The sequence below is a fragment of the Dromaius novaehollandiae genome, chromosome 2 (assembly GCF_036370855.1).
Source record: "Dromaius novaehollandiae isolate bDroNov1 chromosome 2, bDroNov1.hap1, whole genome shotgun sequence".
Taxonomy (NCBI): domain Eukaryota; kingdom Metazoa; phylum Chordata; class Aves; order Casuariiformes; family Dromaiidae; genus Dromaius; species Dromaius novaehollandiae.
The window spans coordinates 142,485,379-142,501,511 of NC_088099.1; the positions used below are offsets into that span (position 1 = coordinate 142,485,379).

Sequence of the window (16,133 nt, forward strand, 5' to 3'; positions counted from 1 at the left end):
CTAACGATGTCTGCCAAAATATAAGCCAGGCTCTAGTAATGGATTCATACGCAGTACTCAGACTGCAATTATATGAAGAGCTACAACATCATTCACACTTGCAGAGGTTCCACCAATTAGATAGTTAGGTTTGTAATAAATACATATATATATATTCTCAGCCTAAACAACAGTGCCAAAATAGCAATGGAAAAAGTCAGCATTAGAGAAGCAACAGAGAGAAAGTAAACCAAATAGAACTGAACTTCTGGATCAACTAATCTGGTCTTCTACTATCATAGGTAAATAATCATGCCATTACTTTCAGAAACTAAATAAGCCCCATCTTTCACCACAATATAATTGGTATGTTTGCAAGCAGGAAAATTTGCTAATCCTAAAATATATAAATCCATGGTAACTTAAAAAGTAAAATGTATACCTTAATGGAGCTACTTATTAAATTTCCACTCTTTCCAGCTCTACTTGAGTAATTGAACTGCTGTAGAACACAAATGGTGAACCCACAGCCTTTAGGTCTCTTCCTTGAGCTAACTCACGTATTTTACAACGAAGTCAGTTAATATAAGGAGTAACTGGATGGTGATTTAAGTATAACATAAAGCCAAATTTTAATCAGTATGAAAAAAAGAGACGTAGCACAGCCTCATTATGAAGAGTCTTACATTATTAACACCACTATATTTCTAAAAGACCATACTGAGACGGAATAAAGTTTTCTCTAGGACTGCTAACTTTGCTGAATGGGTTGATAAAACATTCATTAAAATGAATGTCTCTTCATGCTTTCCATGAGGTAGTAATTGGATTCCTAGAGAATTAGAAGGATCTCCCACAGACAGGTTCAGAATAATGCCATTCATCAAGAACCTACATCTAAAGCTCCTAACAAGCAAACACACCACAGCGAGACACACAATGGTAATTACAAGCTGAAGCACTAAAGATTGGAGGAAAAGTACAATGAGCCTGGCACAAAACCACAACAAAATTACCTCACATCTTCTTCTGTTTCTATTAGTTCTGTTTCTGAATGGGAAGCTTCATCAGCAAAAACATCCACTGTCTCGCTTCTTTTATATTGTGGGTAAACAAAGAAACATAACCTTAGCTTTGAAATGGATGTTGCTTAGCTTAGATAACCATTTAGGAGCGGTTTCAGTGCTATCGAAGGTGAGAAAGGAGTCAACCATCTGCATGGTGTTTAAAAATAACTTTCTTCGGCTATGAGAATAAGTTCTCCGAAAAACAATTCCTAAATTAAGAAAAATTGCAAAAGAGAATGTGATTAAGGTCCAGACTGAGTCCAACCCTCATCTTGGTCACCCATATGTGTAAGAAAATTGATGAGCCAATAGAGACTTTCTTTCTTCTTTTGGCCTCCTACATACAGAGAGCTACAATACCGCTACTTATTTCAAGGAGTTGGCAAGTTGCTGGTGCACACCGCAGCAGGGGTGAGACAGGAACTGGGCAACATGGCAAGAGGTACAATTCCTTTTTCTAGGTATCCTCTCCCGGCAGCAAGTAGAACATACGGAGAAACAGGAGAGCAGCGACCACGGAATTCATGTAGACACTCTGTGAGATGTTAAGTCTCTTTTCTGTATTACTTCTAAGGCCTCATTCTCTTTACCAATTGTAAGAACTATTTTTAGGATACTATGGATCTGATCCATTGCCTGCTTTGGAAGACAGGAAGGCATTTTTATCATTAGAGCCAATATTAATGGCTTAGTATGCATGTTCTGCAGAGCGTGGAGCCACTATAACCTAACCATTCTGTTAAGAAATAAATGTTGCAGAAATTTTATATTCAACAGTTAATATAGTATATATATTAAAAAAATAATATAAATAGTATCTACTGCTGGTGGAAAAACAAACAGGAGTTCCCAGAAGTGAAGGAAAACACAGATTTTGGCAGTGAACCTTTTGCTTTTTGACCAAGTTTTGGAACCACTGTTGCTTTTGTAGATGGAAGGATTTAGTTGAAACCTGAGGTGAAACTGAGTTGTTACCCTCAAGTTATAGATTACATGCTGCAAACCTCTAATACCCATAGTAAAAAATGGACTCCTAGGTAAGCATAGTAACAGCCTTCCACTTGAAAGCATCACTGTGTGTTTTTAGTCATACTCATATGCACAATTCAACAGACAGATTTACGGCATGGAGGGAACTAGCCATATTCTTCGTCCTCGCATATTCTTTGTCTTTTCTATAGGAGACACATGTGCTGTAAGATCCAGGTCTTCAGAGATGAATTGTCCCCTTTTTATAGAAAAAATACCACTCCAATAATCTGCTTAGACAATGACGCTCCCCACCTATCACAACATACAGCTACGCATTAATGTCACAATCCAGCCATAAGTGTGGAGAGTGGAATTTTTAAAACACATCAATGAACTGAAAACAAAAGATTGTGACTTTTCAGATAACTTTCATGAGGGTTTATGTTCCCAAGTTATCTAGACGCATCTGAAAGTTCCATCCAGCCTGATTATAATTCATAAAATATGAATTACTGATTCTTAAAGAGGAAAAGATAATAATCAAAGCTAAAACTACTCAATATCCATATAATGTCTTAATGTATGCTAGAGCATTTTATCATTGTTAACAGACTTTTCATTAAAAAATACATAGTTAAGGAAATGTCAAAGAGTGGCCTCCTCCTTTTAGTATTACCAATCATAGCACCCTTCTACCTTTGCTAGGGAAAACATGCGTAGTAGGTGGTCTAGTCCCCTATCAAAGCGCAGGAGATTTGTGAGCATATATCTCCCATACGCTGAAGGAAGAGTAGAGCAGTAGGTGTTTACTTCTTAACCAACCAACCATCTATCACTCTGAAGCTGTTTGAGCTCTCTCTAAGGCACCATGCAGAAAAGCTCTGTGAGTATTCAGTTAGAAATTTATATTCCAAACCCATAAAAATTTACATTAAAAAGTTAGAGGATAAGCCCCATCATATCCAGGAACTGCTGTAAATTATAGTAACTAAAATATCTAACCAAAGGCACTAAAACATTTTATATTAACTACTGATTTATCTGCATTACTTTCTATTCATATTCTGGAAATTTCCAAAGCTAACAGTCTTCCCAAAGCAGAAAGTAAACCATTTCTAATTTTTAATTTTTCAGATTTGTTACTTTAAAAAAGGAGAATTTTCAACAAATGAATAAAATCATTGATCTAAACTTATGTATACAGAAAGCCTTATAAAAAATGAACATTTTTGAGCAGTAAGCAATCATAAAAGCTTACAACATAAGTTAGTTTTTCCCAAAATAACTGAAAGCAGTTCATTTGATAACCTGCATACAACATTCTTTTAACTGGGTGCAAGACTAAAGAGTAGGCTATGACATCATGCCAATCAAAAATTTAAAAGTACTAGGTTCTTGTAACAAAAAACTAAAGAAATACAAATAGAATTGCAGTAGAATTATAGTATACTATAATTCAGCTCCTAATTCATCTTTTTTCATCTAGAAACACTGAGCACAGAACAAGAAAAATACAGCAATACATTTTCTAATGATCATAATTTCAAACTCCAGCTACTATACAATGGTAATACCTGTCAGTGTCTGTGGATGGTTGCTGGATTTCAATCCTTGGACATGTTACTCTTCTACTAGCTATAGGAACTTTGCTGTTTAGTCACAGACACAAGATCGTCTGTTAGCATAACACAGATAAGCATGTCTGCAAACAAGTGAGATTTCTAGTACCAATAAAGCTTAACAAATCTGAGATGTAAGTACTGTAATAGAAAATGGGAAATTGTGAAGGAGTAGTACACTGGTAAAGTATCAAGATAAAGCGATAACTGCTTAGCTTCACCAGATCACTCACCCAAAACTATAAAGAAACTTCATATAAAATTACGTGCTGCCATAGTTTTTAAATGCCAGAAATTTAATGCTCTTAGGTACTCTTGCAAAACAAAAAAAAACTGAGAAATAAAGCATGATATTTTTGCTGCAGTCAATCCTGCTTTATATATATATACACACACGTATATGTATTTTTTTATACACGCACACACATATACTCTATTCACACACACACATTATACTATGGGGCATGTGACAACTACAGGTATGTCTACAATACAGTCATAGGAGAGACCAAATCGTACCATGCCAGTATCCAAACTACTTTTCTACTAGCTAACTCAGCTACGCAACTGAAGCAGAAGACTCAGCTGTGGTCCCAGGCACATTGTGCTCCAGCTGCTAAGCACAGACTGCTACAGGTATGGAAACTCATTTGCTTACAGCTTGCTTGGGTATCAACACATGGTGTTGCAGGCACTTTGATGACTCAGATGTAGACATACCTAATCATGCTAACACATGATAGCATGATACAATTACAAAAATGCTAAGAGAAAGCACATAAATTTATATCTGTATAGATTTACTCCCCACAGTATGTTCCTTCATCAACAGATTCGAAGACAGTTTAGAATAGCAGTGCCCTGCTTTGAGCAGGAAGTTAGACCAGATTGTTTCCAGAGGTCCCTTTCAACACAAATTATTATATGATTCTATGAATGCAATGAGAGAGTTATGCTAGCCGTTACAAGTATCAAGTATCAATAAAACCTGTAAGCAGCGTTGGTCGTCAATTAATACCAAATTGATTTGCTGAAGTATTTCATATCCTCTCTATCTGTAAAATCAGATCCTATCAATTACGTGCATTCAAATTATGAGTTTTGGAGGAACAGAAAAAAATTAGTACATTTGAAGAAAAAATAGTAGAAATATGTAAATAACTTCTTCCTCATAGAAAGTCTCAACGTTAACCAAAAGGAAGAAGCATACTGAATGCTGTTGAGAATAAGGCTTCTTAACTTTCCAAACTTCCAGTTGTCACAAATCATATTAATAACTGCATTCAAAGGAAAGCATACACAGCACAGTGAGTGCTAGCTTAACTTAAAGTAAGTTTCCAGTATTTTACTCAAAGGTAATTTCTCAAAAAATGAACCTTCCAAGCTAACATTTCCATACACAGAGGTGAACCAATGACTGCAAGCAACATATATGTTGCCTTATGCCTTACTGATTTATTGGCTTGCCTTACTAACTTTCTAGCATTAACATTTATTCATATTTTTATTCTATGCCTAAAATATGAAACGTATGGAGTTATTCTTTCACTACTAATTTAAAAGTCTGAGAGATGCAAGCAGATCTTTGCTGCAACTGCAGTATGTGAAATGATTGTTTTTGCAGGAATGCTTCTGGTACTTATAAACTATACTTTCATCTACATGGAGACAGCTGCCTTTTATAGTACTTCGTATTTTACCAACTATTTTCAGCTCTCAGTATCTTTAACATAGACACAATTCTCAATTGACACAAATCACAAAGAATCACATAGCAGACTCAGATCTCTCCACCTCCATGACATGACTCACTGAAGATCATCATATAGGACATGCAAAAGCTGGGAGCTCAAATTTCTCAAAGACAAGAGCTGAGATTCTCTTTCCCTTCCTCAGCTCAGTTCTATTAGTGAATATGCAGATGTACCTTTCTCAAAGATAATAATCAAAATTTTAATAAAAATATTAGAAATATTCCAAAGTAGGAGTGTTCAGGCCTTATAACTTTATTACACAATTTTGCCCACTTCAGAATATAGTATTTCAGCCAGTCACTGGAATGCTGTATCATAAAGACAGATTTATGAGCAGTAGCAGCAATGTTTGCGAGTTTTAATGAACATGTAATTCAGGACTGAGGAATAAGTGATACATAAGGAAATGTATATAGAAGCTTTTCCCAGCAGGGCTTAAACCTTCAAATTTAATCCAGCAGAGCACTAGAACTATAGAGTAATCAAAGGAATTAGTTCGAGGCTCAAAATTAAGGATGTGCCTGAATATGCTTTGGTACAATACAGCACCAAACTCTAAATTTGAAAAGTGCTTGTTCTTTTTTTCTCAGATCTTAAGTTTAACTTTATTTATACATTGTATACGATATTTAATTGGTCTCTCTTTTCCAGTAATGTTTTTAAAAACTGATAATGTGACAGACATTTAATTAGTAAAATGTCACAAACAAGGCTTAATTCCACAGGTTTGTGTGTATCTACTTAACTTTTAGCAATAGGAGTAGACCTGTAATTCTGACCTCAGTGAAGCTGACAAGAGTTTTGTCACTTCACAAAGCCAGGATTTCAATCAGATCATTCCAAGATAAGCAGTTATGTAAGTCTTTATTATCCTTTAAGCCCTTGAATCATGAATAAGCATAATAGAGTACTGTTTCCATTAAAGGCATTCTGTAAATCCAATGATATTAACAGATTCTGCCCCATTTCAGTAGTCTTTATTCCATTAAAGTATGTTTCATGCCTTATGGTCTATTTTAATGTCATACTGATTCGCAACAAATGTTCTTGTCTTCTATTCCATTTTCCACAGCTTTCTGGAGCTTAATTTAAATTGGGACAAAGTGTCCTAACAAATAAAAGGTTTTTTTTGAAGTTACAAATCTGTTATTTTTTCCCTGATACTAAACTATGTCAGCATCTATATTGCACTAAATTTTAAAAAAGTAAAGTAAAACTAAACAAAACTATTACTAAACAAAACTAATACTAAACCAAAATAATAAACTAGAAGTATGTAATGTGTCTATTAAAAACTAAACTACAAACTTTTTTTTAACACTGAGCACTTTCCAGCCTTTTTTATTGCTGGCTATTTTCAGTATGCTCGTGCACTTTCTCAGGAAGAGTTCGTATGCATGGCGCTTCCCATGAGTACAAATGAAGTGTTTACTACTAACAATTAACATTGAAGAGTGAGCAAGCAATGGCACAAATAGCTAGGGAAGAAATACAGTCCCAAGTAAGTTTGTGTGGCTGCTCTAATGTCCTTTATAAACCTATCCAGTGAGCAGAGAAACTTGCATTAAAATGTTGGAGGATGAATTTTGCTTTTTACCAGAATTTTTTAAGTTCAAGTTGACAAAGTCACTTCAGGTGTCCTTCACTCTCTGACTTTCATTAATGGAATTTCTGTATTAACCAATAAACACTGAAAAATATGAATCACTATTTTATATTATTTAAATAGCCTTGGTGAACTGAATACAGGCAAACTGTAACTAATCCCTTATACTTCTCTTTCAAATATATAGGATCATTTTATACAGTTGGTTACATTCAAATGAGTACATCTTTATAATCCTCCAACTATCTGTTTTGAGTACATGACTATTTCTCCAGAGAAACATGTTTACTTGTGCAGCTATAAAAGAATAAAAACACAAATTTCAAAGTAGGTTCACTATTAAATTCACTAATAAATAAAAATTAAGTCAAAGCATGGAATTCATTCAATACTTATGCACAATTCACATGTTATTAAGTACTTGTGAAATTATAGCATTTGAGATACCAATTAATAGTATTATTTTGCATAATTTAAGAGAAAACATTTTTGAGATTTAATTTCATTAAGGAAAAATTCCCAGTAACTCAGTGGGAGTTTCACTTAAGGACTTCAGCATTTTCCAGCAACTTGGACCACCCCATACATTTGTCTTAGTCAGCCAAAACATGTCGCTGACATAGTCTAGGTTCTACTTACAAGATATGGAAGGGCAGAAAAAAGCTCTAATCACATTCACAAAGGAAACAAGAAGTAAAAATAAGGAAGAAAAATGTTGCAAGAGCAAAAACAAAATGAGAGAGAAGCAGTAAAGCCAGAGAACTCTGATAGTGCAAGTTTATGTAGGAACACCTGGGCATTCTCTTGATCAGGAACCACCCACAGCTGGGCAGAAATGAGGGTTGGCAGGTACACAGCGCTTTGCATGGGTGAGGCACCCATCACAGGGGGGAGATAGCTTAGACAATTGGGATTGGGATTATTCCTAAAGCTAAACAGTATTAGGTCTCTAAGGTACATGCCCCTACATGTGAATGTAGGCTGGTATTATCACTGAAAGAGAAAGCGCTTTTTCTTTAAAACAGCCCTGAACATTGAGAAAATGTTTTAAAAATAGTCCAAACACAATCAATGTTCCTTTTATATTTGTAACTGAATAAAACAGTTTAATGTTGGAAAAAAGACTAGCACAAATTGTGTCTTTTCTGAGTCAAGAAAGAAAGACATGAAGAAAAACACACTCATTAGGAATAAATTAAGTACTATAATAAAGCAATTCTATAGTAAGATTAGAAATACATTTTAGCTATATCTGTAACTCTACACTCTTTACTTACCCATAATTTTCAGCTGAACCATTGACTACATGATCTGCCCATGAACTTGCACCATTGTACCACCTTTACAATGCAGTTAAAATAAAGAAGTGTTATAAAGAAACATATGCAATATTAGTAACACACTAATTCATATGACATGAGCACTTCTCAATAAAATGGGGAGCTTTTGAATTGTTTTCAAATCATTTTCTGTAATTCCTTCTACTTCCTCCTAGGTATGAAGAAAAACACACCTTCTTTAAGTAATTAATTTTTCCTGATACAGTACTTAATATATTTCACTTTTAATATTTTCAGCAGTTTAGTCACGAATGTCAATTCCATAAAATCTAATGGATCCCTTATTTTTTCTCACACAAAAGTCTTCATGTTTTCAATGGTTACTGTGTTTGTGAAATAATTAAAAATATCTGTGGAGATGCATCAACTTTAAAATAATATTCTATGAAGCAATAGTATAAAATGTTGCTCTTAGCTTTAAATATTTAATCTTTTCAACCTTCTTTACTTTTCCATAGATAGTTGGTTTTCACAGTTATTTAAGAAGCAGAAGACGACTAACATTCCACTCAGATCAAACAATGAAAACCAATTAAATTTTATGCCTCTATTATTGTGCCCAGTATTAAACATAGACTACCTAGCTTAAACATTTGCAGCATCATTTCAGTAAAATCAGTTAGACACCACATCAAAACAAGTATAGAAACATTTTATCTTAAACTAGAACCATAGAGAAAAGAAATAATGGGATTAAAAAAGCTGCTTTGATTTCAGAAGCCCTAGAATAATCTGTTCATGTTGCATTACCCTGGTATGTTGAAATTTTACCCAAACCATCCAAAGTTTGATTAAGGAGACTCAACTTCAACCTTATCTGGAGATCCATACTTTGAGCATCATGCTCAGGGATAGCACTGGAACTGCAATGGTCCCACTATTCAATGATTTCTACATGACAGTGAGTGAGAACCAAGACAGAGGTTTTCAAAAAAGGCTAAGGGACCATCGTGTTCCCAACTTCAATATATATTCCTTTGTCTGTACTGACACTCCCAACCAAAGTCTGCACAATTAACTTTTTAATGACTTGAACACACTTATCAGAGGGTTGTGATGAATCTGCTCTCAGGAGTCATAGTAGGATGGATGTTTTAACTTCTCAGATTTAACAATCTGAGGTTTTGAGATGTGTTCTCAAACTACATAATTTCACACCTCCTGATCATTATATTGAAGGAAGATAGTTACAGAAGATAGTATGGAGTGCAGTATATATGAATCAAACTCAGCCTCTCTTTTTTCTTCTACATCAGGTTGGATGCTACAGGTAATGGCATTTTTGACATGGTAGCCACAACTGGATGAAAGTTAGTTCGGCTTAATTTAATTAGAATACAGATGGAGAAGGACAGGTATGTATTTATACTCTCTCTGATCATCAGTAGCTTTAAAACTGAGGTTAGTTTCCCCAGTTAGCTAAAATTTAGGTGAGATTCTTCTGTAAAAGTGTCTTATTCTAGGCACCATGCATATATAAATATGGTTTTTAAATTGCAGTTTATTTTATATTATTTTATAAATATGACTGTATTTATTCATAGTGACATAATGAAAATGAACAAAATTTCTTCCTATTAGCAAATATTCCTTGCTTTATTTGCTCCCATACTTCAGATGGAGATCAAAGATAGATAGTCCTACAAATGGACACTGAAATATAAAAGATCTATTGTACACAATGAGAGAAATACCAACTTGTTTTTTCTTCAGATTTCTTTCTTTTTGGACTTTGCCTCTCCCTCTAAATGTGAAATGTTGTTATCATATAACTATTTCTAGAGACACCCCAAAATCTTTCAGATTACACTCCCAATTTGAGATAGATTCTGTCCACTGTGATACCAAAATATAGGAGGAACAATAGTGGTTTTGGTCCTAGAAGAGCACACACTCAAAATTAGTTTGAAGGCATTCAACTATTCATTTTTCAGTCAGTAAGGGCACTCATATGTCAAAAGCTGAGACATCCTTAAGTATCTCTAGATATTAAAAAATTGAAACTGGAGATGCAAATTTGTCTTATAATTACTCATAGTGACCGAAAATGTTAGCTATTAGAAAGTATGTTGTGATTAAGTGGGGAAAAACCTTCAGTTATACCTAACTCATCTGCGTTCTTGCTTTTCCTCCCATATCTTCTAGCCAATAAACTTTTTTCAACTAAGAGCTCTCTTAAAAAAATCCAGAGTGGAGGCAATGGAGGGCTAAAGAAAATGAGGTATTTAAAACTCTGGAGATTAGCTGTTCTGTTTTAAAAGAAGTACTGCATGAAGTGCACTGTAAATTTAAATATCCTGAATCTTGGCCAGTTAAAGATTTTAGAATACACTTCATAAAAACTGTTACATCACTCAACTTTATCTATTTTATTATAGAAATAAAAATACCTTTCAGGAGTATAGGTTGTGTCATCATAATATGTATTAGGCACTCTTCTCTCCTGCCTAGTCCTCCTGAATATGGAATAAACAGCACAGATATTTCAGACATTTTAATAGTGTTTTTTTATTATGTGTTTTTCCTCACTGTATAATTAAGACAGCGATGTGCATAGAGTACATTTATCTACTTTATGTTCAGCACTATCTTCTAAGCTTATATATCCATATATAAGGTCATTTTGAAGTTCTACTTCTGAATTATATTCAGAAATAATCAGCGACATACTAAGGACATTTGATCAATGCACGCATTTCATATACAGGAAAACTTTATGCAACTGTAAAATTTCAGCATAAACAGCATATGGCTGTTATGAAATTTCTGACTGGTAAAATGAAAGTCAATAAACAAAAAGGAATCAAAAGTTTGCTTCCTTAAGAGAAGCAACAGAAATGCTGCCTGAAGTGAACTGCAGATCTTGCACAAAATGTGCATAAACCAGCTTTTATTGTTCTCCAAACTCAAATCCCAGAGATTAAAGGAAAAAAAAAAACAGAATGAAATATCACACAGTATAGTGCTCTCAGTGATTAAGCTGGACTCTGAGATAGGAAAGCTGAGAAAGGAAGAGTTCAACACAGTGAAGCTTTCAGCAGATTTTTATTTGGGAGGAGCTACTTAGAAAACCTAGAAAAACAATGTATTTTTATTTTGATAAATTTGAGATGAAAATCTTGAGAACATTATTCTGTCATTGAGATTATATGTATGTCAGCCAATTTTAAACGGGTGACTGCCAAATTATGAACTAGACTGGTATAACTGTACAGGACTTGTGAACTGTGAGATATAAATAAAAGTGCAAGTAAAGCTATGTATGTCCAACAACGATACCTAATGTACGTTTATGCTGAGTGGCTGTAGCAGTGTGAGCTGGTACCAGCTGGTGCTACAATGCTGACTATTAGGTAGATGAGTATCACATGAAAGGGTCAACAAAAATTTGAATAGAGTACTGGACAGCAGGGAGCTCTTGAGAAAGCAGTGGGACCCAAGGGCAATGAAGTCACTGTGGCCACACATGTCCCCCACCATCTTTCTCAAGCTCAAGCAAACTATCCTATCAATGCTTCCTCTGTTTCCTTTTGGAGGGCAGTAGTTGGACTCCTTCAAAAGGGAGGAACTATCACGAAGGCAAAACGATGACAGCAGCATGGCCCAAGAATGAACTCAAGGTTTTTGATAGTGTAAGTGCATCCTAGAATATCAAAGAATATCGAACTTGATAAGACAGTAAGTGAAGCAACCATCAGTAGAGAAAACAGCAAAGAAAACCCATTAGTCAACTCCGTGAAAAGAAACAAACTGTTAGAAGAGACTGCAAGAGTTAAGGGGCTGGCTGTGAATGGCTGTAAGTAGTGAAAGGAACCATGAAAAAAAAAAGAAGGCGGCAAATAATCTTGGCTGATGTATCTGTATGACATATTTGCCTGAAGGACATCCACACTGAGAGATTCGTAATGACATATAAGACACAAAAATCTCTATTCCAGATGCAAGACTCTTCCCTGAATGTTGGACATTACAGAACAATGACGTTTACTATTTTGATTAACAGTGGAAAATAGAAATACTTACTTTACATGTTTTAAAAAGTGAAAATAAAAAACATCAAGAGAGGTGACTGCTTAATATCAGCATGACTGATTAAGTGGATGGGACTAAGAAGAGACTAAGGTCTCGCATTACAAAAATAATGGATTTTTAGGTAAGCATTAAACTGGATAAAAAGTTCAAAGATAGATGAAGAAATATGGGTTAAAAAATCTTTTATGTATTTCTAAAACACAAAATAGGAAAGAGGAAATGACTCAGGCTGTTTATAAGGATAACGACGAGTAATATAATGATTATAATTTATTTGGTCTTTAAATACCTGCAGAATGGCTTTCACAGTATGGAAAGATAGAAAGGATGAAAGACAAGGAAAAGTCATAGTGATTATCAAGTACTCAGAGTAGTTCATATCTGGTGAGATGACTCATTTAACTTGAATACTAACATACCCACAGGCAGCCTGGATTCAAGGGAACCAGAAAGTCCATGATCAGACTCTACAGCCCAAAGATTCCCGAGATACTGCTCTAACACTTGAAGTGAGCAAGACACGTTCCATTGCATGTAGGATTTTCTTTCAGACCCCAGCAGGATTTAGCTTTAATAGGACTCTTCTAAAATAAGGCCCTGGAAAAGATTTACTCCATCTCACCGCTTCAATCCCAGCTTTTTATTCTTTATGTACATGCTACCACTTTTGCCCTTTATTTTCATTGCTTTTATTTTATTTTTCAGAGATTAAGTTTTACAGAAACTAAGATGAAGATTTGCAAGGCAAGATCCTCAAACTAAGACAATCTGGTAAAAGCTCCAACTTTCGGCAATATCTGGATAGCTACAGATATGGCCATCAATCTGAAACAGATTCAGATAAACTAAGGCAAATGTCATTATAACAGTATACAAAAACTAAATACTGAAATAGAATATATTTGGGTACATTTCTTCACATATTTTCAGAAAAAAAAATCCCTCTCATTTTTAAAGTTTCTACATGTGGACTGAACTACTAAATACACTGTTTCTTCAAATTAAGTTTCATATAATACCACATAATTTCAACACAAATGTTTAGCTGAGTTAGAAAGGTTATAATGTCTATTACATTTGAGCTTTGGAAAATTTTTACAAAGCAAGAATTTTTCAGAAGGAGTAATTTCATGATACTGTAACAGCTCTGGATTCCATTTTGTCTCTGTATCCAAAGCCAGTTTTACACATACTAAAAAGATGGAGTTTGTATAGTTTGAAGTCAGAGCAACACTTAGTGAAATTCTCAGAGAAAATGATAGCCAGAGGCAGCCATGAAGTTAATATATCAAAAATTATTTAGTTCTTTCAATGGAAAATTGTACCTAGCCTGTCTTGTAAAGCAATGGCAGTATCAACCATCACATCTACTATGTGAAGTTAGAAGCTATCATTTTATTTTAATTAGCTCACAATTCATCTAGTTTATCTATATGAATCTTTATATAATTCTTTCTATTGAAACATGTCCATGTGGACTTTTTTCTGATTTGCAATATTTGATGAAAATATTATAATTACACTAGTATTTTTTTGCATCTATAGTACACCAGCATGTCTCTTAAAATCGACTGTATTTTATGTATAATCATTTCATACAAATTATTACAGGCTCAACTTCCCTGTGCCATATTTTCCTTATATTAACAGGAACTCTGATATTCTGTAATCACATGTAGCTGTTGTGAATGTATACAATAAATTACAGAATAAGCATTATATAAATATGTGTAACATAAATAATACTTGTACATTTCACACTAATTTTCATTTAAGCAAAGAAAGGAATTTCAAAAAGACTATTTCTGTGTACTTTGAAGTAAACAGGCATTTTCTCATTATTCCAGAGAGAAAAATAAGTACAAAAAGCACTTCAGAAAATTCCACCAAAAATAAGGGTTATACAAAGATGCTTATTTATAATATACATATAACCCAATTTATGAAACTGACTTTTATAAGACTATTCAGCTTCTCTCTGGATTTAGCCATACTCCAGAGTAGTCACTCTCAGATGCATATATACTCCCAGAATATCATAAAACATCTTCACTGTATGTGTTTATCACTTAAAACATAGGTCACATTCTTAGTTTGGACACCAAACAATACTGTCAAAGTATAAGTGGTAGAACAGACAATATGCTCCACACCAATTATACCTCTCAAGGTCATAGTAAGCACCCTCAGAATAGGTACGGCACATCTTACGGGAGCGAAGTAATCTGATTGCATCTTCACAAAATAGAGGATACATTGTGTGATCCTTGCTGCCAAAACATAAAGGGTGAACACAATGAAAAGCAACACAAAGATGAAATGAGGACAAACATGAAAAGCAGGAAAATTCAACAACAGAACTGGAACAGAACTCAACCGGAACATTGGTGAATTCAGCAAAATTACTTAAGAAAAATTAAGGTATATTAACCTGCTGCTGAGGCTATAAGAGAAGTATCACACTTCAGACTTATCTGTTCTAACTTCTAACACAGTCATACATGTATTACATTCTGAATATGAAAATTAAAGTATCAGTAGTTGTGTTGGTTGATTTAAATAATTTTCTTTATTGCATCTTTAAGATACTGGAATGATATAAAAATAGCATTATTCTTCTTCACCACCAATTACAGACTTTTGGCAGGGGAAAAAAAAGCAGCAAAAAGTTAAGAATTACTCAGTGATTGTCTACACAGTCTATTAAGAATACTAATGTTGTTATTAATTCAATACTTCTAGGTTTTCTAACACTATCCACGAACTGATAAAGAGAGAAGTGGACATGAACGTACATACAGGTACATGCATTATCCACACAGAGTCACACAGAGGAGAATATGTACCTGGCATCTCTGTGATGGTGATCTGTGGACTGAGTGTACCGGGAACGAGGCAGAGTAACATAATGACTGAGTACATGGCAGAAAGAAAAATACAAATATGAGACAGTAAGATGGAGAAGGAATACATATCACACAACAGAAACATAAAGATCTGAGAATGCAGGGGCTATATAAGCATTATGTAGAGCACTGAAATGATTAACAAAATTATAAATCTGATACAGAGTTCTAAAGATAAAATTACCTAAGGGATTCACACATTTATACTGAAAAGACAGTAAGAGACTTTGGATCAAGCGGATAGCTAAAATTTGGGATCTTTTAAGTTATTTCAGTTAGGATGAAAAAGGTATACATCTCTGGCTGAACAGAATTTCAAGAAGTCATATTGCCTGTTCCCTTGCCTGAAGGCAATGATAACTTCAATACCAATAATATCTTTGGCTGAGCTTTACGTAGTCTGTCTGAAGGGCTACTAGTGTTGGGAGTTCTGCAATATCTCCCTGTAGCTTGTTCCAGAGCTTTGCTGTTCCTGAGTGGGTGTTTTCCTAATATCTATCCTAACAGCCATTTGCTGTGAATTAAACCAACTAATTCTTGTTTTATCTCTGGAGGACACAGCTAATAACCAAGTATCACCTGCTTTCTAAACAAGCTAACATATACTTAAAGGCTATTACCATGTCTCTGCTGAGGTTTCCCTTTTCTACAGTAAACAGTTCTTTTGACCTTCAGCCAGAGGTCAGTGGTCCTTAAATGAAGTCCTGCAGACTTTCAGTTCCACAGCAATTTATTTATTCATTTATTTGAGGGGAAAGGGGTAGTTCCTGCAGAATGGAAAATACATTTTCTGACCAACCCTTATTTTTATATAATGAACCATCATGGACATACTCACCTGTGGCTTTGTAAAAGTAA

At 34.5% G+C, this 16,133-nt stretch overlaps 1 protein-coding gene across 7 annotated transcripts in view; it reads right to left on the reverse strand.

Moving 5' to 3' along the window:
- RIMS2 (regulating synaptic membrane exocytosis 2) overlaps window positions 1-16,133 on the reverse strand; it is a 473,994-nt gene that overhangs the window by 142,052 nt on the left and 315,809 nt on the right. For 4 of the 7 annotated variants that reach the window (XM_064507622.1, XM_064507626.1, XM_064507628.1 and 1 more), the window contains 4 exons: window positions 15,216-15,281; window positions 14,532-14,639; window positions 10,728-10,793; window positions 8,275-8,337 (listed from right to left, as the gene is read on the reverse strand). The exons of the other annotated variants lie outside the window; for them this stretch is intronic. In XM_064507622.1, the coding sequence (XP_064363692.1) occupies window positions 8,275-8,337; window positions 10,728-10,793; window positions 14,532-14,639; window positions 15,216-15,281 (303 nt within the window). The remainder of the gene's footprint in view (window positions 1-8,274; window positions 8,338-10,727; window positions 10,794-14,531; window positions 14,640-15,215; window positions 15,282-16,133) is intronic. 7 annotated transcript variants of the gene reach the window in all.